This window comes from Brassica napus, chromosome C1 (assembly GCF_020379485.1).
Source record: "Brassica napus cultivar Da-Ae chromosome C1, Da-Ae, whole genome shotgun sequence".
NCBI classification, from domain to species: Eukaryota; Viridiplantae; Streptophyta; class Magnoliopsida; order Brassicales; family Brassicaceae; genus Brassica; species Brassica napus.
In genome coordinates, this window is record NC_063444.1 from 6,837,612 (window position 1) to 6,859,872 (window position 22,261).

General features: G+C 37.0%; 4 protein-coding genes and 1 pseudogene across 8 annotated transcripts; 3 read left to right on the forward strand and 2 right to left on the reverse strand.

Moving 5' to 3' along the window:
• Positions 1-586: 586 nt before the first annotated feature.
• LOC106427257 lies at positions 587-4,440 on the reverse strand. Of its 4 annotated transcripts, none has more exons than XM_013867985.2 (6): positions 3,293-4,440; positions 2,479-3,201; positions 2,179-2,374; positions 1,753-2,068; positions 1,445-1,526; positions 587-1,365 (listed from the first exon to the last, which is right to left on the reverse strand). In XM_013867985.2, exons 1-3 carry the CDS (start codon positions 3,746-3,748, stop codon positions 2,285-2,287), a joined length of 1,269 nt encoding a protein of 422 aa, XP_013723439.1. In that variant the 5' UTR covers positions 3,749-4,440; the 3' UTR covers positions 587-1,365; positions 1,445-1,526; positions 1,753-2,068; positions 2,179-2,284. The 4 variants fall into 4 exon arrangements, with proteins under 4 accessions (XP_013723439.1, XP_013723440.1, XP_022546606.1 ...); XM_013867986.3 differs by having other exon boundaries at positions 2,179-2,243; positions 3,293-4,439; XM_022690885.2 differs by having other exon boundaries at positions 2,179-2,290; positions 3,293-4,439.
• An 883-nt stretch (positions 4,441-5,323) lies between these two features.
• LOC106427260 (probable transcriptional regulator RABBIT EARS) lies at positions 5,324-8,115 on the forward strand. 2 transcript variants are annotated; one of them, XM_013867993.3, is made up of 2 exons: positions 5,324-6,086; positions 7,665-8,115. In XM_013867993.3, the coding sequence occupies exon 1, from the start codon at positions 5,421-5,423 to the stop codon at positions 6,027-6,029; it is 609 nt and encodes a 202-aa protein (XP_013723447.2). In that variant the 5' UTR covers positions 5,324-5,420; the 3' UTR covers positions 6,030-6,086; positions 7,665-8,115. The 2 variants fall into 2 exon arrangements, with proteins under 2 accessions (XP_013723447.2, XP_013723446.2); XM_013867992.3 differs by having other exon boundaries at positions 7,682-8,115.
• A 3,903-nt stretch (positions 8,116-12,018) lies between these two features.
• Positions 12,019-14,333, forward strand: LOC125579760 (annotated as a pseudogene).
• On the reverse strand, positions 14,170-16,033 carry BNAC01G10370D. Its single transcript, XM_013877762.3, has 6 exons — positions 15,506-16,033; positions 15,252-15,403; positions 15,085-15,180; positions 14,881-15,012; positions 14,550-14,813; positions 14,170-14,476 (listed from the first exon to the last, which is right to left on the reverse strand). The coding sequence occupies exons 1-6, from the start codon at positions 15,936-15,938 to the stop codon at positions 14,324-14,326; spliced, it is 1,230 nt and encodes a 409-aa protein (XP_013733216.3). The 5' UTR covers positions 15,939-16,033; the 3' UTR covers positions 14,170-14,323.
• A 948-nt stretch (positions 16,034-16,981) lies between these two features.
• Positions 16,982-19,850, forward strand: LOC125579761. Its single transcript, XM_048743601.1, has 9 exons — positions 16,982-17,272; positions 17,660-17,933; positions 18,084-18,198; positions 18,269-18,393; positions 18,814-18,895; positions 18,975-19,086; positions 19,163-19,320; positions 19,389-19,509; positions 19,602-19,850. Exons 1-9 carry the CDS (start codon positions 16,982-16,984, stop codon positions 19,848-19,850), a joined length of 1,527 nt encoding a protein of 508 aa, XP_048599558.1.
• The last annotated feature ends 2,411 nt before the right edge of the window (positions 19,851-22,261 follow it).

Below are 22,261 nucleotides of genomic sequence, written 5' to 3' on the forward strand. Positions count from 1 at the left end.
ATAATAACGCTAAACGAGGCGAGAAGGGCAATACAGACGGCCCGGGTGGTGACCATTAAACATGAATCCAGATGCGTGTGGTAGAAGAGGGGTTGCATCTTGTAGTTCTGCTTAATATCTAGGGTCTTGATATTTCTGCATGTTGTTTCTATATGCTGGAAAATGCGTATTTCATAAGGTTGTCCTGTAAAATACCTGTGGCCTTGGGGTTTGTTTTTGGTTTGTTGGTCCCGGTTAAGTGTGTTCCTCTATATGTAGTGGATCCTATTGAGTAATGTAAAATACTGGTATGTTTCAGGTAATGTAAAATATTTGGGTATCTTTCGACTAATGTAAAATATTTCGTTCTCGCCAATCTAAACCATGGATCTTATGTAATAAAAAACCGGTTTTAGTACTTATTAACCAACAAGTTATCCTAAAATCCGGCAATATTAAATGAACTACTCAACAATAAAGATGAAACAGTTTGAAATCAATGGTGTGGTCAATGGTAGTTAGAAGCAAAATATTTTGGATACGGTTGATGTACAACTATCACTATGTATTCAATCAAATATGTATTCGGTTATTAACACAACTACTCTGTCGTGAAACTTTTTGTTTGAACCTGATAAACGATGACATGAGAGTTAGTAGAACGAAACAAATGGTCTTAATAAAACAGGTACGAAACATAGGAGATTGGAACAGAGTTTTGCAGATATAAATAAAACAAGTCTAGCGTAGATCAACGGAGTATCAAAACAGACTAAAGAATCTTGTGAAACTCGTAGAGCATGACAGCGCCCCTCTGGGATTCTTCGGTAAGAACTAGCGGGGTGACACACCTGCATGTGTCTGGACCAAACAAGGCGTGAGTTTGCATGAGCAACGCTGCTGTAAACCCCGAATCACCAGGGTCAGCGTTAACTGGAACGCCTTTTATTCTTTCAACCAACAGCGTCTGGCCATCAACTCTGTCAATGCGACCACAGAACTTGAGGAGAGGGAGAAACATATCGGCAACAGGGCGAAGATCTCTCGACAACAGAGCATCAGTGCGGACACCGGGGTTGCAATCTAAAACGTATATCTTACATGATGGGGAGTCAACACAAATGCCAATCCAATGCTTGTTCGCGATGAGGAATGGGAAATAGAAACTGGTGGTGTTGCTATCTTCAGATCCGGTTTTCTTGAAACAATCTGCCAGCCCCTTAGTGAACGCATAATCTTTTTTACCGTCGCATTCTTGAACTTGGGATAGTTCCTACTCAACATTGTCACAAATCGGGTATCAATGAACTCAGCTTTCTTGTCTCTCTTGGCCCCTACGTGTTTATTGAAGGTTGATCTGACTAGACGCATAAGTATATCCATCACCTAACATACTAAAAATATTAGGTTTTCCTTCCGAGAAGCTAGCATTTTCGAAGCATATTTGATTTTTTATTAACAGTACCTTAGAGGGTAGGAGCCTGTTCCTATCAGCAATGTCCCTGATGTCCTTCGTGTTGATAGCAAAACCGTTGACGTTTATTAAACTGTCACCAATAAATAATAAGCAGGGGACGAAGTGTACTAATGCACGACATATTGACGGAAAATCAGGTTATGTGTTATAATAACCGGAAGTTAGTAGACAACCCACCGAGGCGGGTTAAAGATGGGTACATAAACCAGATTTGCAAATGTTAATGCAGTTTACGTAAATGAAATCCGGCCACGTATATTAATAACCGGTTACGCAAAGAGTGTATAGTGATTTACCATGGTCTAGTTATGAGTGTTGTGAGCTTTGTGTACTTCTCACGGAGGACCTCATTCACATAGCGGTTGTCTGCACACATCTGGGCTTCCCAAGCTCTGTTTAGGATTGCAGGACTACAATGGTAGTCATTGACCAGTGCTGGTGGAACTGTCCTTAAGCGTTTGCTTTTGCGGCAAAGAGGACTGCCCTCTACTGCCCTCTCCATTTTCATCGTTGTCTACTTCAGCATTTACTAAAACATCTGCAACAACATCAGTTGGTCTTCCCAGCTCATCCTGAGGTAATCCGAGTGAGAAAGAAGGAGCCTAGCTCATCCTGAGTTAATCCGAGTGAGAAAGAAGGGGCGTGCATAAGTATAATTAAAGGCCTGTGATTAACAATAAAGGGATATGACCAAGAATTTCAAATTCAAAGCAATGATTTACCAGTGGGTCGTTCTCCTGCTTGGTAATGCTGGTAGCAGACAGGGATGTCTGTTGCTGAGTCTCACCTTCATGATGACCACTTGAGTGGGTTAGAGATTTTTGCCTGTTAGATCTCGCGTCGGAAAGTTGGTATGAAAAATATAAATAAGTTGAAACTCAGCATACGATGAATCCGGATCTGCAGACTATATTTTGGCTACAACACAGAGAAACCAGATCTATATAGAATATATATGCTACAACCCAAAAAAACCGGTAGTATAAATAGGTGAGAACTAAAACAAGAAACTAGAGGCTTACCGGGCAGCGTTGGGCAGACCGAGGAGGTGTGGAATACTGACTAAGGCTCTCCATCACACTATTGATAATCTGGTCATTGGCGTCTTCACCTGATGGCTTTGCGTTACGGGAGGTACCTGACCTGCTTCTATTGACAACGGATGGTGTATGTTCTTGTGGCCGTTGCGAAGGGGGACACTGTCCTTCGTGTTCTCCGAAAACTCGGGTCTGGGATGTCTGAAGGTTGTCGTTGTTCTGTTCAGCAACCTCTTGAGGTGACTTGACAATGGACGACATAATTTCCTGTTTGAAAGCTACAAGCATTGCATCGACTGCTCCAAGCACAGTAGCTTGTTGCAGGGCCGCAGAGCTAGACACCTCTTTCACGCTCCGGATTATTGATGCAATTGAGACATCTATTTTTGAAATCTCGGGTTTCATGGCGGCAAGAATAATTGGCTTGATAGTAGATTCATCTATGACTCCAGCGGTGGTTTCCTTCATAGTGGTTTGCTTCGATGTGGGTTGCTTTCGTTTGGCCGCAACTTTGGCTGACTCTCTCATTCTCTCAACTTCCTGTTTTGTTAGGCCCCCTTTAAACATGGACTTTGAAAAACAATGATTCGCATGAATCAACTTCAGAAGGTTGTCGACTTTAGTATCTTCGACATCGTCTTTTACTACAAGAATAGACTCATCAACCGGGTGAAGAGGGTCTTGGGGAATGATGCTCATAACAAGAACCTGAATAAGAATGTATAACATAAGTAACTGGGCTTTGGAACTCTGAACCATATCGGGCAGTGAAGCAAAATCAATAGTACTAAGGACAAACCTCTGATTTTTTATCGACTTCTCGTGCGTGGGCATGGCTCAACGTCTGCTTCTTGGACTTGTTTGACCTAAGGTCTGTGTCGTCATCATCGCTGTCAGACTCGGATGAGGAGCATGCTTCTTGAACAACTTCGGTAAGTGATGGAACTGCTTCAACAATTACTAGCTGGAGGGCTAAAGCAAAACCCTGGAGCGCAATCGTATTTTGAGATAGGGAGATCTCGTCTTTTTTCTTAATGCTATTCATAAGCATGTTGAATGCCAATCTCCCCCACGGAAATGCCAAAAACTCATCTATATCACCAAGTAGCTGGACGTGTTCTTTCAACATCTTCATCTTAAGGTTCGTAGAAAGGAGAACAGAGGAAACAATGGCTAGGCAAGCGACTTTCAGCCTGGTATCTTTTTCAAAACCGGACTTCCTACGAAGCATCTTGACTGCCCTAGATACCCGCATGTCTTCAACATTACCAAAAATCTCCTGCCAGTAAGGTTTCTCTTTACTCTTTTTCTTCTTCTTTCCATTGGGGTCATGCGGAATCTCACCACAAGGGAGACCGGTAACAATTGCGAACTCGCGGATGGAAAATCTTATAGGTTTTCCAGCAAATCGGAACCAAGCCTCGTGTTTCTTCTCCACTTTCAACTGCCTGGACAGGAGAAACCGTGCAAATCTTCCGGACAATTTCAACAATCTTTCCAAAAGATGACGCCTTGATATACTGGATTTCCTCTTCGTCCAGCGCGTTGAGAATAGTGTTAATAGCCCGCCACGATTGGTATGTAAGAACCCTCACGCCAACCGGTTCTTCGCCTTCTGCGAACATCATCTGGGGTAGGTTTGTTTCGCTTTCTTCGACTCCATGCGGTGGTGGATCTCCAACTCCAAGGGATTCCATCGGCTATTCTCGAAAAGATAACGAGGTTACTTCTGGTTAACCTGAAGATTGAGGAAGAGATGGGAGATAAATAGAATTTGTGGAAGGAATGCGTTTGGTTTCTGTACAGTTTTTTTGCATAAAACATAAAAAGGCTGTTTCTTGCGTTTCCAATAATATTCATCATTCTGAATGGAAGCGTGATGGGGTGGGCAACCGAAGGGTTTTCGTCAGAGTCTATAAATAATCCTATAGAGCACAGTAATACCAGTAGGGTTAGAATTGATATTATTGTAATATATACAGTCCACTGACTATTTAGTTAATAAAATATCTTGCTTTGGTTATCCAGCGCAAATTCTCTTTATTAAATTCCACTTACCACAAATGTGATGTCTATAATATAGGTCTCAGTATGTAGGATAATTATCTAAAATATATGGTGTTTATTTAACGGTGTAAAGCTACACGAGCCATTTGTCGGATTCTAACAAGAGAATCTTTGTAGTAATCACGCAAAGATAAGATCTTTGCCTCACCATTTAAAGCAAACAAACTTTGTCATAACCTTACATAGGACATCAAACTCCAACTAACTTTTTCTCTTTAAATCTCCACCTATTTATAATTTACACGCTTGTTTGTTTTTGACTGATTTCCTATGTTAAATGCATATAGCAATATTATGTTAAAATTATTATAAATCTCCGATTCAGGTTATACACGATGAACGCAGCTTATAAAGCCTATAAAGCATAGATATGTAGGAGCTAAAGTTGTAATGTTAAGTTTCGTACAATAGCTAACTATATATATTCAAACAATTTTCAATATTAACGAAATGTATGTAAGTTTTTTTGGCAAAATGTTAAATTTAATATATGCAAGCCAACAAATAGCGGACACCTTTTCAATTTTCTTATATCTGTAGTTGAGAAACTATATATGCAATGAATATTGTAATAGAAAGACAGTATTATTTTGATATTAAAAAGCTTTTTTGCTAATTTAAAATGTGAAGTTTAAAGTTTACAATCAAATTGTGTATCCTCTTACTCTCTGTGCAATTTCAAATGGTTCAACATACTTTTTCATTTACTGAAAATGATAAAGATAAATGGCATATCTGTATATTTCGGGTCCATCTCTATATTTATTATTTACATCATTATCTATCAACCCCATCTTCTCTTCTTATTCTCCATCTTCTCTACTGAGATTTTTCTTTAACAAAAAAAAACTCATCCTTGAATGCACGGTGGTGCATGGATGTGGAATCATAGCAAAAACGAAGAATTGGAGGACGATGATGAATCTTGGGAAGTCAAAGCTTTCGAGCGAGACACTAAAGGCAACATCTATGGTACCACTTGGCCTCCAAGATCTTACACTTGCAATTTCTGCCGCCGTGAGTTCCGTTCTGCTCAAGCCTTAGGCGGTCACATGAATGTCCACCGCCGTGACCGTGGCTCTAAGGCTCATCAAGGTCCTGCGGTTAGAAGCGGTGGCGGCAGCGGAGGCGGTAGGACAACGTTTCTCAGTTCTTGTGTTCCACCGTCGACAACGCTTATAATCCAATCCACGGCGAGTAACAGTGAAGGCTTGTCCCACTTCAACCAATTGCAAAACCCTAATGGCATGTTTGGTAATTCCAGTGATATGGTGAATTTTTATGGTACTACGCCGTTTCCTTCGAGCAACCTTGAGTTTTCGTTGTTGAACTCGTCGGTAGAGGTTCCTCCTAGGCTTATACAATATCCGACAGGAGATGATGAGAAAGCTGGCTCGATGAAAGAGACGACGAGAACATCAGTGAATGAGCCTGATCTTGAACTTCGACTAGGGCACAAGCCACCGTGACATTTCACATTCGTGACACACTTGAGGCCTTTCATATCCATATCCATTCATACAGAGGTTGTTTACATCCTAAATTGCATTTGTGTTAAATTCTGAACTTCAATTTGGTTTAGTTGTCTATCACAATTAAATCCATTATATTTCATGCTTGGCTTCCTTGCTTTCACATATACATGTGCCTGAATTACAGATTTGTTTAAACGCTATAATTAGCATCTCGAAAATCCCTAAGAAATACATGTTTTAATGATTCCTTGGTTTAGATTTTCTTGATTATGTTAGGCCTACTGTTTTGTTTTATTTTTGTCTTCGAATTCCAACTACAGTTTATTGGAGTCAATTTATACTCTTTATGTTACAAAATGACTATGACTTAGAATTTTCACACATATTACTAAAACATATTAAATTTTGTTTATAAATGTATTATTTTGTGTTTGCAAAAAAAATATTATTTTGTGATTAACTATTCCTACAAATTTTAGCCAATAGAAGTTTAAAACACAGTTAATTTTTAAAAATTTACAATTTACCATTAATTATCTAATAAAAATAAATTAAATATAAAAATGTATTTTACTGGAACAATTTTTTCTAAAACATGGATTATCTTAAAACGGATGGAATATTTTATCATCGACATTAAATTCATATTTAAAAGATGTCTCTATAACTTTTGAATGCTAGCTCAAAACTTTTGAACTATTTATAAGTGTCTTCAAATTATATATAAGAAGTGTTTTATAACAAAATAAGATTTCCAGTAATTTGCTGCCATAATCTTAAGAAGACAGTTTGTTCTTTCCATTTCCATATGCTTTAGGGTTTTGGAGTATTGCGCTGATATACATATTACTAATCCTAAAATGAAAAGATATTATAGCTATTTTTATATAATATTTTTTGGGTTTGTTTTAAGGGAAATGTAATAAGTGATATATAACTAAATTTTGTTATTAAAGTAAAATTGCCTCTTTCGAATCTCTTAATTGTTTTTTGGGGTTTCTTAACTATGTCTTACTACATTGTATTAAAAACTAATGCAATCTTAATTTAAATTCAAATATACATATTCTGTAGATGATTACTTTTAGGTTTCAAATAATTAATTTATCCACATGTTATACATATCCTAATCTATTATACAAATTATTTTTTTGGACAACCTATTATATAAAGTATTATATTTCAAAGTTAATAATTAATATGACTGCGACATGTCTCTTTTAACACATATTGAAATATTTTATGATAAATAGAAAATTATACAATAATTGCTTAATAATATTTGTTATTGTGTCTGATTATATGTTAGAAATTTCTATTTTATGTTATTTTCATAAAATTTATTAATATATTCATTTTTATTCATCAATTATATTTATTTTCAAGTAATATACTATTTAAAATTTGGTTTTATAACAGAGAGATTACTACTCGTTTTTTTTTTAATTATCTGAATCAACTTCAATTTTTTCGTAATTGCTTATTTGTGCTTTTCGATAGTGATTATGGATAACGTAACGTGAAACTTGATCTAATATCAAAATTTTGATTGAATAAGTTTTCTGTAAGCTTTGTGCATCTTTTGCATAAATAACCTGTGATGTTAATTACACGCTTTTGATCTTGAAGTTTTCTGGTCTGTGAAGGCACTGCAAGTGTAACGCGTAACGTGTTCAACGCTCGAGAAAGGCATTATGAGAGCGAGACAATAGAGATTAATGTTGAGGAAAAATGATGTTACCTCTACCTAAATTTTTCTTGGTGATGTTGCTTCTGCGTGTGTGCATGTATCTATTTCTCGATCGCAGTTATATATACTTATAGTTCGTTCTAATCTATAAAAATACATATATAGAACAAAGAAACGTTACCATAAACTTAGGGTAAAGGCAACATGAATCCAGAAATGGAAGAAGATTTGAGGACCACAAATGGAAGAAGAGATAGAGAAGGCATGTGAATTCTTTTTAATTCGTTGCATGTTGCTTCTTACTCAGATCTATTTCTGTCTCCACATTCATCTTTATTTATTTATTTTCTGTTTCAATATATCAATATATTAGTACTCTCTTTTCACTAATTTTTTTACCCGAATTTTGGTACAACTACCAAAAATTGTAAATGTTTTTTTTGACATTATCTTGTCTCGGACCCCCACATGTGAAATTCAGAACATTTCAAAATAGGCCATTATTATGTTGTTTTTCTTCTAGTTTTGGTCCCCGCTTCCTCACCATATCTAGCATCATATTCATACGTAACCTTTATTTTGATATACTCGAGACGTGGGGTTTCGATTTATACTTGATAGGATTTACACCAATCATGACATTAATATATGTACTAATAATACTATCACAAAATATAAAAAAAAAATCTACAACGATCATATTCAAAATGTATTCTTATATCAACCCAAATGTTTTTTGCTCTACCCGGTTAAGTTAATCTCACTTAGAGATCCAATGCCAAATTTTAAATCTTTATAATTATGTCACTTGCGTTCATCTTTCTTTTTTGTCGAGTACTTGCGTTCATCTATCAGCAGTTATTAGGGTTTTAAAGTAAGAAAATGAAAATTTACTTGTTTCTGCTTTAAAAGAGGACAGAAACATACCGACCAAGATTCGTGTAAAAAGCAAAACTGAGATATGTATTTGTTGGTATGCAAAAAAAAAATTGATGTTAAAAATAAATAAACTAAAGAGGCATTTTGGGATTTGGGATGTGAGAGATGAACAGTCCATTGAATCAGTGAGATAAGATTCTTTCACTACAATGTCTTCTGATGCTCAGCAAAGGTTCGAATCCCCCATATCAATCATCCGTTGTCGCTTTCACCTTTGTTTAAATAAATCGAAAGAACTTTGGTTTGCAATTATTGACAGAAGTATTATTTATTCAGTTTTCAGTTAAGTATTCAACAATGCTTTTATGCAGAAAAATACGGCCTAAGATGGGAAGTTATTCATGTACATTATGTGAAATGCAAATAATAATTTCATTTTTGTTCTACTACTCATCACAAAAGAATATTTGCACTCCATCAAGGCTCGAAAGCAGTGTGGCAAAATCCTTTGACTATTTCATTTCGGGATTTCTGAAATTGATTTAATTCAAATTGAAAGTGACATTGGTCTTAAGAATTACCTTTCCTATTCGCCATAGCTTGGCCGCCATCTTCTCACGCACCAAGTCAAGCTTAAGCTAACTTTTTCTTCTATGGCAAGTTCAACTCATTAGATATGTAGTGATTGTTCGTTGACTTTTAGAGCTCGAGTCATCATTCTCTAAAGTGAACTTTTCAGATTATTGATAGCTTATCTCTGGCCTATTAATGGAATGGTGATTCTACCTGTTACAGAGATGCACTTGTGCTTAGGACTATATTTCTAACAATTTCAGTAAATGAAATTTGTCCCCAGCATTCACGCATCTATGGAACTTTAAGAAGATCGGTGAAGTTAGTTGCGATCACTTGTTTTTTTAGCTTTCTCAACAACTTTCTGATTTTTTTTTGTCATCAACGTACCAACTCAACTAAGAGACAAACATTCGTTAAACAATTGATTATAATCAGAATAATAAGAAAAAGTTGGATACCATGCATTGTCGTCTCAAATTATTTTAAAACTTTGTTAAAAAATCATAATAACAATATACTTAAAATAATAAATTGTTTTAAAATTTAATAGCTTCATATCTATATAAGATTTACTATTTTTGAAATTATATGCCCCACATTTAAAATTACATAATTTACGCACTAGTATAAACAGCTACTCAACTTTCAATTTTTTTTTTATAAATCTTATTCCAACATTCCACTTACACATGCTTAAAACGGTCATGCCTCTATTCGTATAATTGATGGTTTGTCTCCTCTGTTGAAGCATCTTGGATTAAGAAGCGTTTTGGCTATGGAGCTTCATTTGTTGATTTGTTGTCACTTGTTCTATATAATCATTTAACTTCAAGCTTTGTCACTGTTGGAAAGCCTGGATTTAACCCTTTGGGCTTTTAGAATAAAAAATGCTATTATTCTAGAAATGCTATTAAGCAAAATGTGGTCCAAGTAATCTTGAACCAAGCTTACAATACATTTTAGAAAAAAACTTACATTACATAGTAATGACGTTTACAAATTAGCAAAAAATAAATAACAATTTATGGTTTTGTCCCATACCAAGCTAAAGTTGCATTGCATGGAACTAAAATTTGTAAGGCATCGTGTAGCTGTTCCAAACCAAAGCTTTACCAAGTGGAATTCTACGTGTGATCGTCTAGCCTTGTCAGTAACCGATACAGCTTGTTGTGTTCTTTTATTTGTGAACCGACTCATTTGAGATTACATTGTATCACAAAGTTTTACATTTTTTTTTTCAATGAATATATTTACTTCAAAAAATGAATATATTTACTTGGTTTTATCAACAAAAAAAAAGATAAAAAAGTTATATATACTTCCGTATAAAATTGTGTGGTTAACGTAACCGAAGCTTTAAGACTCTCCGTCTCTTGACAACAATGGAATCCTTAGAGCATCATTATCCCTAAGAGACATTTAGGGACTCTTAAATTTTTTTTAATAATTTTTTGTTGGAAAAGTGAGTTTTAGAAACTTTATTAAGAGATCGGTATATTGGTGTGGTCCATTGCAAGTCTCTTATTTAAGAGTTCTTAAAAAAAAATTAAACATTATTTTATTAAACTTTCAAATTTATTGATAAAATTATTAAACATAACTTTTTAAAAATAGACTTTTAAATAAAAACAAAAAAAAAGATTAGTAAAATAACAAGTAGAATCTTAGGGAATGTCCTTGAAGTCGAGATTGTGAGGGTAGTAGAATCCTTCCTCGTCTTTCATTTTTCTAGCCATCTGAAACTTATTATCTTCAGTAAGCAAGTCAAAAAGGAACAAAATGTTGATAGCTAGCAAGAGGGTTATCTTACAGAAAGCTTGAGCTCAACATCACATCTTAGGGAATGTCTCTCTCTGTTAATCTTTTTTCGCCTTTCTAATACTCCATTTCCATAATTGGATCTCTTCTGGATCCTCAGACACAGAAACCTGGTATGGGAACCTAAGCAACAAACAAGAAAGAGAATACATACATTATCGACACATAGCATTAAAACCTATAAGATGTCTAGTTACTTACGTCTTCTCGATTAACTAAGCCTGCAATGTTGCCTCCATCAGCCCATAGCCTTTCCACTACATCAAGTATTTTCCTACTGACCTCCACTTGGTGTTCCCAAGTGTATCCAACGCCTGATCAAGTTACATTTCGAAACATTAATGTAGAACATTACAAGACAGAAACAAAACAGAAAATTATAAGAGCAAAGACACCAAGGTACGTCACATACTATCAATTCATACCTCATGCTCCCACGTTGTTTATAGCCATGTGTTCTCATTCTTACTTACGCAAATTTTCTTCAGATATGACAAGGGTGGTTAGTTGTTTTTGCCTTCCTATATCATGCGTATTCATGGATCCAAAAAACAGCAAGATGCACTTAAAGATATTAATTCCAAGACTGCTCATACCTCATGCTCTATTGCTATACCGATACTAACAGCAGCTTGAACAACTTGGATACACCCATCCCATGTCCGGACATAACCAAACCCATCATCTTATGCATCACAATAACCGCCATTTTATCAGCAGGCAAAAGCTCAATGTGGGGAGCATAAGCCGCTCTAACCTTCTTGCTCTTGTTCTTCTGCAGCCTTTGCTCTCTCTCAATCACGTCTTTCATGATTCTGCTTTCACAGAGCAAAAACACGAAACCAATATTGTAAAAAAAATACAATCAGAAAGCATTTGGATCTACAAGAAGCATTGCATGATGAAACAATCAGAAAGCCACCATCTTTGGTCGTGAATTAAGAAACCCAACCCAGAGAGAAAGGTGAAACCTTTAATATGAATATATGCCGTCCCAACCGTTATCGACGTCCACTGTGAAAGCTCCAAAGGGATTCCTTCCCTCAGAATTGCTTCTTATCGAAACTCATCGGCGAATCCAAATACGTCCAAAACAATCCGCCGGAGCTCATCCCGCAAGAGGATCGAATCGTAAACCACGTCCTCGACTCTCTCCGTCCTTACAGCACCGAAACTGGTGGTGGTCCTCTCGTGATCAATCATGTGGCGTATCACTCTCAGGAAGAGGCAACCTCATCGTGGAGTACCCAGGATCTGTCCCCGGAAAGATCTTGTCTTTCGTCGGAATGCACATGGACGTCGTCACCGCCAATCCCGACGAATGGGTAAATCATTTTTTCGTGGTTTTGATCGGTGCCCGTTAGAATTAAGATGTTGGGTTTACGCGAACTGATCCAAAGTTGAAACCTTTATCACATTTTGTACTCTATAGCGTTTATAGGGATTGATCCAAAGTTGAGATCTTTATCTCATTGTGTAGTCTAGGGTTTATGCGGATTGATCCAAAGTTGAGATCTTTATCTTCTTTTGTGTACTCTAGGGTTTAATTGGTTATGGTTTTATTCAGATGTCTCTGTTTTGGGTTTGACTGTTCTTTCGTAGGAGTTTGATCCTTTCTCGCTGAGCATAGATGGGGATAAGCTTCGAGGTCGTGGGACTACGGATTGTCATGGACACGTTGCTCTAGTGACTGAGCTCATGAAGAGGCTCGGGGAGACCAAGCCAGCGTTGAAATCATCGGTGGTGGCGGTTTTTATTGCTAGTGAAGAGAACTCTTCGATTCCAGGTGTTGGTGTGGACATGCTGGGCTTCTTGATAAGCTCAAATCCGGACCATTGTTAGTTTTTCTTTTTTAATATTCTTGAGTTGTATGAAGCTGTTGTTGATGTGTGAGTTGTTTTTGAAGGTTTTGGATTGATACGGCGGATAAGCAGCCGTGTATTGGAACGGGTGGTATGATTCCTTGGAAGCTTCATTTCACTGGAAAGCTTTTCCACAGCGGTTTAGCTCACAAGGTATGGTCCTGTTAAATTGGTGAAGCTGCAAGCTCAGCATTTGAATCCTTTAATCTTGTGTTTATGCTCAGGCGATTAACGCTATGGTGTTAGGAATGGAAGGGCTTAAGGAAATTCAATCCCGGTTCTACAGAGACTTTCCTCCTCACCCACAAGAGAAAGTTTATGGTTTTGCCACGCCATCCACCATGAAGCCAACACAATGGAGCTGTAAGTTTTTGAGTAATGACTTCCAAATGTTGTGTCTACTTAACTCCAATAGGATTTTTGCAGATCCTGGAGGCGGAATCAATCAAATCCCTGGAGAATGTACCGTCTCCGGTGATGTCAGGTTATGTTTTTCTAAGTTGTGAATATTGTAAAACTGAGATGTCTCATCAGTTTTTTTTTTTTTAACTTACTTTTTTCTCTGTTCTTTTGGTTTCAGGTTGACTCCTTTCTATGAGTAAGTCTCTCTTCTCTCTTGGTTCCATAGTTGTTTCGTTCTTCTATGCATTTAGACACACTCTAAAGAACTAACCCTTGTTTTTTCCGCAGCGTGAAGGAAGTGATGAAGAAGCTGCAAGAGTATGTAGACGACATAAACACTATCGTCTAGAATCTCGCAACCCGTGGTCCTGTATCCAAGTACGTATTACCAGATGAGGACTTACGTGGAAGGTTCGTTTTTTTTTTAACTCTTACGCCTGATTTCATTCCTTCTCTCAGTTTTTGTTTGTTAACAAAGTCTCAATTGTCTCCTGCAGGCTAACGTTAAGCTTTGATGAAGCATCAGCTGGAGTTGCATGTAATCTTGATTCCCGCGGCTATCACGTTCTTTGCAACGCAACCAAAGAAGTCGTCGGGCACGTGAAGCCTTACTCAATCACCGGTACTTTGCCTCTTATCCGAGACCTCAAGGTAATCCATTAGATAAGCCCCCTTAACCTCACTAGACTCAAGTCTGATCCTTCCAGATTCTTCTGCAATTTACTCTTTTCTCAAATCGATTGTAGGACGAAGGTTTCGATGTGCAAACTTCAGGATACGGCCTCATGGCTACATATCATGCAAAGAATGAGTACTGTCTTCTTACAGACATGTGCCAAGGCTTTGATGTCTTCGTTAGGATCATTTCCCAGCTTGAACAAGACTAAACACTTTACTTTGAAGACAATAAAAATAAAAGCTTCAAGTAGCTGCTCTCTTATTTGGTTCTAAACACTTTACTATCTATTTGTACAAGTCAATGGTGGTTCAATACATAAAAGACAATTTACAAAACTTTAAAACACAAAAGGGGGTAGTGTTTTTTTCATTTATTTTTTAATCTATCTTGTACTGTTGTTGTCACCTTCAGTTTCAAGCTTATGTACCCGTAGGCGCAGTCTTTGCTGGTGATGGTGAAGCTTCCAGAGTCCATTACCCAATACAACAGCCGAGTATATGCCATGTGTGATGATAGGAGCAAGAAGGTTGTTTGTCTGCAATATTTTTTTTCAAGTTATGATTCCTTTTAACTTCGATAAAGAGAATGAGTCAGTAATATAAAAGTACCTGAATCCATTCAAAGCCGAGGTAGAGACCCAAAAGCCCTTCAAGAAGAGGAGAGTAGATCTTCTTCATCTGTCTCCTCTCGTACCACGCTGCAAACAACTTCTTGAGCTCGTCACGGGCAGAAGGAGTTTTCAAGACGGGTGCCATTATATAAGTCGGATCTTTAGGTGAAGCAGCAATGTAATAGAGAGAGCCAGTGAGAGCGGCGGTAATAGCGGCTGCAAACGCTTGAGCAAACGGTACGAACGGAGGCAATAGTCCAGTCTGTAAATTTCAATACTTTGAAGTCAATTTGGAGTCTTAAGGAACGTGGAGAAGAAGAGAGCATTACCAAAGCGACCATTCCTCGAGGATCTGAGATGAGATCTGTGCCTCTTAGGAATATATCAGCTAGTGCACCCTGAAACGCAGCTCGATAGAAGAGCTCCTCTCCAACTGAACTTGCAGTAACTACTAAGATAAACTAAAAGAAAGACGTCAATGGTACCAGTTCTTGAAGTTTCAAAAGATTTTGTTAAAAGAGAGTTAATTTAACCTGCCAAGCTGACATTCCATGGAAGAAGCCACGAAGCTCCTCATCTTCAACATCTCTAATGGCACGAGCATGCGGCGACACCTTCACAACTTCATCCTAAAACAAGAAAACAATCTCAATCAACACTAAACCATTAAAAGAGAGAGAGTCCTAACTCTTTAACTTACATCAAGAATGAAGAGAAGAGCCATGATAGGTGGAGAAGCATAACCAAGACCAGCGATAATAGCATCTAAAGAAGCATTAAAACCTCCTGTGTAATCGATTCCTGCTACTTCACATATAAACCTTCCCGCCACAGCCATTCCACAGTATATTCCTGTTTTTTTTTTTATATTTTAAATTTAAAAAATAATCCAAAACTTTAATTTACTTGAAAACAAAACTTTTGTCATCAGTCATCACCACCGAGTTGACTCACCGATTCCGTAACTCAGCCTAACAACAGCACCGATCTTATCCCAATCTCCGCCGCTTCCACCGACAAACTCCCCGACTGACGTCACCTCTCCCGACGGTCCAGCTAACCCCCCGCTGCCGAAGCTTCCCACCGACGTTACATCTCCCGAAGGCACAGCTACACTTCTTGCCGCCGCCGCCGCATCCCCGTCGTCGATCACTTCGCCGCTGCTCTGTCCCGACGAAGACGCTTTAACTCCCCTCGACTTCTCTAACGAAAGACTGCTTCTCTTCCCGCTACGCTTCCGAAGCTCCGATCTCGAACTCGCCGGAGACTCGTAAAGCCTATAACTACGATCACTACTCTTGAACCATGACGAAGACGAAGACGAAGACGAAGAAGAAGAGGAGAAAGCGACTCTTGTCGTACTACAAGTCAACAAAGGAAGACCCATTAGATTTTACACGCGACAGCTCTCAGGCGAATTCGCCGGAGAGACTCTGTTCTTCATCTAGTGTGAGAGAGAGAGAAAGAGAGACTCTGTTCTCATCAGTATTTATTTCTATTTTTTCAAAATTAATATTTAAAATGTAAAACTCCTGACCGTCGGATGATATAGACAGAATTAATCTAACGATTAAGGAGAGTTTCTAATAGAGACCACTCGAACCTGACGAAGTTCCACTTGGACTTGACTACCTACGGCTTTTACATGTCTACACGTCACTATATTTTTTTTTCTTTCTGCGTGAAACTCTAATGGGCTTTATTTCAAATTAACGGGCCTTAGTGCCGATGCTTTCCTAAACGGTGATCCAAATTTCAGATCTTATCTTAATATTTTAAGAAAATAATATATTTATTGTGAAAATTGGAAAACATCTGAAAAAGATTTATTTTTGAAAACTACAGTTTTTAATTTAAAGCACTAACATTTTATAAATTAAATTATAAATCTTTAATAAAGTCCTATAATTATTTAGTATCTAAATTAAAAATAATGGAGAACAAAATTTAAAATGTAAAATATATCATGTGTATATCTATCTAATACTAAAAGGATATATGAAGAGTAGCCGGACTGTCCACGTCCTCATTTTAAATCAGCCAATAGGGTGTCTGAAATTCGCCACGTTAGAAGCCCGCAAAGTTATCTGGACTTAAAGTTTAGCCCGTCCGGTTCTGATTGGTTTCGTCAAGCCCGTTTAGCCCAAACGCGGTAGATACTGCTTCCCCCTCTACGCGATGACAAACCCTAATTTTCCCAAAATCGAATCTCGGACCCTTTCTCTTCGTCTTCTTCGTCGTCTTCGTTTCATGCGTTTCTCTGTTCTGGCTTACTAGTAATCAATCCCCTCCCCACTCCTATACACTATTTGATCTCATTAATGGAACCTTTTGGCTTTCCCCATCTGAGATTCTATATAAATCTCACACTCCATCTCTTATCTTCACCAAAAATTATTTCCTCCTCACGATTATACTATACACTCCGCGATGAAGTTATCCGATGTTTCCAAGTCAGTGAAAACGAACGGTGAAGCTACGGTTCCCTCCGTTCCGGTCAAACCCGTCAATCGAACCGGTGTCTCTTCCGGCGATGACAAAGCCGACGATGTCAGTTCCGTGAAATCAGAAGGTGTCTTGGTGGTCTCCTCCGGTTCGAGCAAGTCAATCGACAAAACCGGTGCTTCTTCCGGCCTCAACATCGGCGCTAGGGACAAAGCCTCTGTCTCTTCCCGCGATAAAGGCAAGGCTATCGTTGGGAAGGCGATTACCTTCAAAGACGTGACGTTCGGGCCACATGAAGGCGAGATACGGTTTCGTCTGATCCACTGATGGGAGGCTTGGAATGTTCAGACGAAGGTGCTTATTGGCCTCGAAATGCTCCTCATCGATGAAGAGGTAGAAACCGATATCTTTTTGCAATATTAGTTTAGGAAATTGTTTGGTTGAAATGCTATTATATCACAGTACCCGGTTGTTTATCATCGCTTTAAACCAAATATTTGCTATATATGTCTTATTATATCTCAACAACATCCAGCACCCTGATAGCTAAGTTGTTGTTAGCATCATCATGAGTATATTTTTGTGGGTTAGATATATAAATAAATTTTGTTTCGACTCAAGTTATCTTGGCTAGCTTCTCTAACTACTTCTCTTTTGTAACAGGAAAATGTTATCCATGGTTTCATCCCTTATGGAAGGATTGAGACTTACTTGCGTCACATGAAGGCCGGTGGTACTTACCGACTCAACAAGTTTTTCGGATCAAAGAGCAAGCCTATTTATCGGGTAGCTGAACCAGATGTCACCATTAGCTTCTCATGGAACTCTGTCCTCTCTGATCTTGAGGACAGTTCGATCCACTTCCCTGATGATCGGTTCCAGATCCATGGATACAGAGAATTTGAGGCTGCCTCCGACAAAAGAGGTGATCTTTATGGTAAGCTCTCACCAGCATTAAACCACATAGATGTTTTAATTGATTCTGGAGTGTTGCCTAGGATAGTGTTTTCGTACAGACTCAGAAATTTAGGTTTTATTGCTGGGTTTATAAGATATAAAGCATTGATTTTTATTCTCTTCTTTGCAGATTATGTAGGCCACATCAAACTTGTGAATGGGCAGATTCTCAGTGACGGTCCTCTTCTTGATGAAGCAGAGATAGTTGCATCCCGCCGAGTTGAGCTTCATGTTCAAATACATGAGTGAGTTGTTCTCTATCTTCTTCAGCATACACATATGGTTTATCTTACCGAATGGTTTGTGTTGTTACAGCAAACCCGTGCTGAAGTTGTACCTCTGGGACAAGGCTGCTTTTCAGTTCTGTGAGAAGTTCAAGGCGTCTGGAGGCACTGCCCGTGTTATCTTAGTAACCATCTTATTCCCGAGACGGTTTGGAGGTTTGTAATACTAACTTTTTATTGCTGTTTAAGATGTTAGTTATGGTTCGGATCGTATCTGTTAGGCTGGTTTAGAATAGGTATTATTTTCTGTGGTGCATAATTATTGATATATGCTGGTAGAGCTGCTTTCTAGTTGACATTAGAGTTTAATATCTATGTAACATTTTTTAAAATATGCTAAGAAATAAGGGTCGACTAAACTATATTGGAATTGATAGAAAAAAGATAGTGGTTGAACTGCTTTTTGGAATTGACTCTAGAGTTTATTAGTTATGAAGCATTTTAAATATATGTGAATAGTTATTAGTAGATTGAGCAAGACCTGAACTGATTATATATACTGTATTGATATACATATTCTCTTACTTTAGAAATGTCATAATTTTGCTTATGTATCATGTCGTCTTTCTGTTGTAGGCGTCCTCTCTCTATCTTCTATGGCGTCTTCACGGGTATTTCTGGATAGTGATGTCCAGGAAACCCGGTTCTACCTCAGCTGGTAATGTTTAGGTTTCATGATTTGTAATATCATTGCAGTTACTACGATATTATAATTTCTGATTTGACTTTTTCTTCAGGCTGGACTTGAACTTAGATGTTGCCAACAAGGTTAATGCAGAGGTGGTCACCAAGCCTGAGACAGCGACTTTGGGAGATCTCTTCTCCTATATGAATCAGGCATCCGCTAAGGTATTATAGTCTCAATATCCGATGCATTGATAAGATTATCTAAATCTCGCATTTAATTTTTCAAACATGTTTCCAGGTTGCTTTGTTTGAGTGCACAGCAACTATTGATGATGTTGTGCACAGTTCTGGGTGGTATTATATAGGCTGCGGTGTGTGCCATACCAAGGCGACCAAAGGACCTACAACCCTCATGTGTAAGAAATGTGGGAAGAGTGAGATTGATGGTGTGGCGCAGTAAGTGGTTTACATATGGTTATATACATTCTTTGACTGCAATGTTTATTAATGTCTCTCTGTTACAGGTACCTGTCTAAGCTCTCTGTTTATGATCAGAAGGATCAAGCCGTATTTGTTGTCCTTGGGGATGCTGGTGAGAAGTTGACTGGAAAGAAAGCTGCCGAGTTGGTTGAAAGATACTATCAGGTAATTGGAAACTTGTATATTTATAAGATTTAAAAAGAGATTATTAGTAAAACTTTGAAAATGTATTCTGACAATGTCTAAATATATGTTAGGCCAGTGATAATGTGGGAGAAGATCACATAGTTCCAGTGCCTCAAGCCATGATTGATACCATTGGGAAAACAAGGAAGTTCATTGTGAAGGTATCAGATCACAATCTGAATGGCAAGTCCCAGACTTTAACTGTGACAAAGGTGCTCCCTCTTGAAGCCCCAGAACCCGTGGTCAAGACAAGAGATAACGTTGATGGGGAATCTGATAGTGAGGGGGGGGGGGGGGTGATCATGCAGATGAATCGATGAAGAGGAGTGCTGATGGGATTGAGTTAGAAGGTGTCAAGCGTGCCAAATGTGGCTGATGAAGTCCTATTTCTTTGTTCTGTTTAATTTAAGACTATGTTTTGTTTTCTCCTTTTCTGAATTTTGCTTTGCAGTGTTATAACAACCTTGGTTATAAACTCTTTTGCTAATAAAATCTATCTTTAATATCTATATATTTATGAGTTTGGAAAAATAATGATAGATAAATCATTATACTTTCTTGACGTACGAATGAGTGAGTAGTCTATGCCAAACGAAATTTTAATACCCTTGGTCTTTTGTTTGGAATAAAATGATGTCTTAGTAAGAGTGTGGGACATTGGAATTATTTAAAAAATTCTCTATATTACATTATAGTTAGTTTTGTTTGTTTATAATAAATAGTTTTTTAAATGATAAGTGACTTATAATTTTATATTTGTATTTGTGGTCTATGTAGTTTAAATTTAGTTATGTAAATATAATTGTTTATGTTGTTATTTTAATCTAGGAAAGTTAAAAAAGAATAAATAGAAATGAGACAAGTGTAAATACTTTTAAATTTACAGAAGTTGAAAAGTAAGTCTAAGACAAGGTAAGTTCCTCCCAGAAACTATAATATCTACTATTAATCTCTTTCCATGTTATATAGTTTGAACAAAATATAATAATGGCTAACTATATAATGTGATCTTTATAATCTATATAGAAACCAATAAAATGATAATATCTATATATATTTACCACATCACTTGGTTGATAACAAACCAATTCAGAAATATTTCAAATTCCGAATTCAATTCACAACTACTATTCCGAATTGAACAACTGGTTTTTATTTAATTAGAGTAGAATTAGTTTAGAATTTTTTTAAGTTTGCTGTGTGATTTGAAATTATGATATTAGATGATTACTTAACATTGTTTAGGACTAAGTTCTTGAACTCAATCGATCAAAAACATAATAATTATAAATAGAGAAATTCTTGGGTTCACCCCCTAGGGTGAACCTATAGATTCACCAACCAATAGTGTTTGAGTAATTGATATTTTATATCTTTTAAAAAAGGAAACAAAATTGAATTTTCAAATAAGATTATATTTTTAAAATAAAACAATAAAAATACATAAAAAATAGTTACAAAAAAATATATATATATTGTTAAACCGTTAGCAAAATATTAAATCCTATACCCTAAATCCTAAACTCCAAACCCTAAATTATAAACCTTAAATCTTGGATAAACCGTAAACCATTGGAAAATTTTAAACCCTAAATCATACATTAAAAACTAAATCTTAATAACACTAAACCCTAAACCCTAATCACTAAACCCTAAACCCTTGGATAAACCCTGAACCCTTGGATAAATCATAAACTCTAGGATTTAATTTTAAAATATTTAAAATTAAACCCTAGAGTTTATGATTTATCCAAGGGTTCAGAGTTTACCCAAGGGTTTAGGGTTTAGTGATTAGGATTTAGGGTTTAGTGTTATTAAAATTTAGTTTTTAATGTATGATTTAGGGTTTAAGATTTTCCAACGGTTTAGAGTTTATCCAAAGTTTAAGGTTTAACGTTTAGGGTTTAGGGTTTAGTATTTAGGGTATAGGGTTTATTATTTTGCTGAAGATTTAACAATATTAATTTATTTATTTTTTGTAACTATTTTTATGTATTTTTATTATTTTATTTTTTAAAATATAATCTAATTTGGATATTTAATTTTATTTCTTTTTTTTAAAAGATATCAAATAATAATACTCAAACACTATTGGTTGGTGAATCTAGAGGTTCACTCTAGGGAGTGAACCCAAGAATTTCTCTTATAAATATATGTAGACAACCATGAATGATTAAATACATTAACTCTTTATATAAGCCAAAAATGGAAATTTTGCCGAAAATAAAAAAAATGTTGATACCAGGGTTCGAACCCTAGACAAGAGCATATGCGAAGGCTACTCTACCGATAGACTAAAAACACACATTGCAAATATATGCCAAACCCTAAACATATCTATGAACCGCTCGGGAAGATTTAATTGCTTCTTCTTCCTTTTTAACGAGGGAAACTCGACCCTTCCTCTTCTATATTTAAACTGCCTTCCAATCCAATCTCCTCGCCATGGCTGATCAAAATCTTTCTTCTTCTGTTCGAACTAGGATTCGGAGGTTTAGCGAGATTAATAACGCATATGGAGAACACTTCCAATTCCGATCGCGAGTCCCGTTCAAGTCGTTTGATGATCGTTTACAAGAAAGTCGATTGATATTCTCCGGAACCGTTCCGCCGATCGGGGGTTACTCTCGGCGTCATCACAGCCACAAAGCCACTATCGGGTATCGCTCTCTTTGTCTCCGAGGTTTTGTGGTTCAAAGTTATCTAGATCCTAGGAATCGTCTTTTAGAGG

Coding starts and splice junctions, on each gene's coding strand:
- LOC106427257 (XM_013867985.2), bottom strand. CDS start 3,748: ATGCGGGTATCTAGGGCAGTCAAGATGCTTCGTAGGAAGTCCGGTTTT. Junction 3,202..3,292: donor AAGTCGATAAAAAATCAGAG/GTTTGTCCTTAG, acceptor ATTCTTATTCAG/GTTCTTGTTATGAGCATCAT. Junction 2,375..2,478: donor GGTCTGCCCAACGCTGCCCG/GTAAGCCTCTAG, acceptor TCTGTGTTGTAG/CCAAAATATAGTCTGCAGAT.
- LOC106427260 (XM_013867993.3), top strand. CDS start 5,421: ATGCACGGTGGTGCATGGATGTGGAATCATAGCAAAAACGAAGAATTG.
- BNAC01G10370D (XM_013877762.3), bottom strand. CDS start 15,938: ATGGGTCTTCCTTTGTTGACTTGTAGTACGACAAGAGTCGCTTTCTCC. Junction 15,181..15,251: donor CTCTTCTCTTCATTCTTGAT/GTAAGTTAAAGA, acceptor TTCTTGTTTTAG/GATGAAGTTGTGAAGGTGTC. Junction 14,814..14,880: donor CTCGAGGAATGGTCGCTTTG/GTAATGCTCTCT, acceptor TGAAATTTACAG/ACTGGACTATTGCCTCCGTT.
- LOC125579761 (XM_048743601.1), top strand. CDS start 16,982: ATGAAGTTATCCGATGTTTCCAAGTCAGTGAAAACGAACGGTGAAGCT. Junction 18,199..18,268: donor CTTCATGTTCAAATACATGA/GTGAGTTGTTCT, acceptor GTGTTGTTACAG/CAAACCCGTGCTGAAGTTGT. Junction 19,321..19,388: donor GAGATTGATGGTGTGGCGCA/GTAAGTGGTTTA, acceptor TCTCTGTTACAG/GTACCTGTCTAAGCTCTCTG.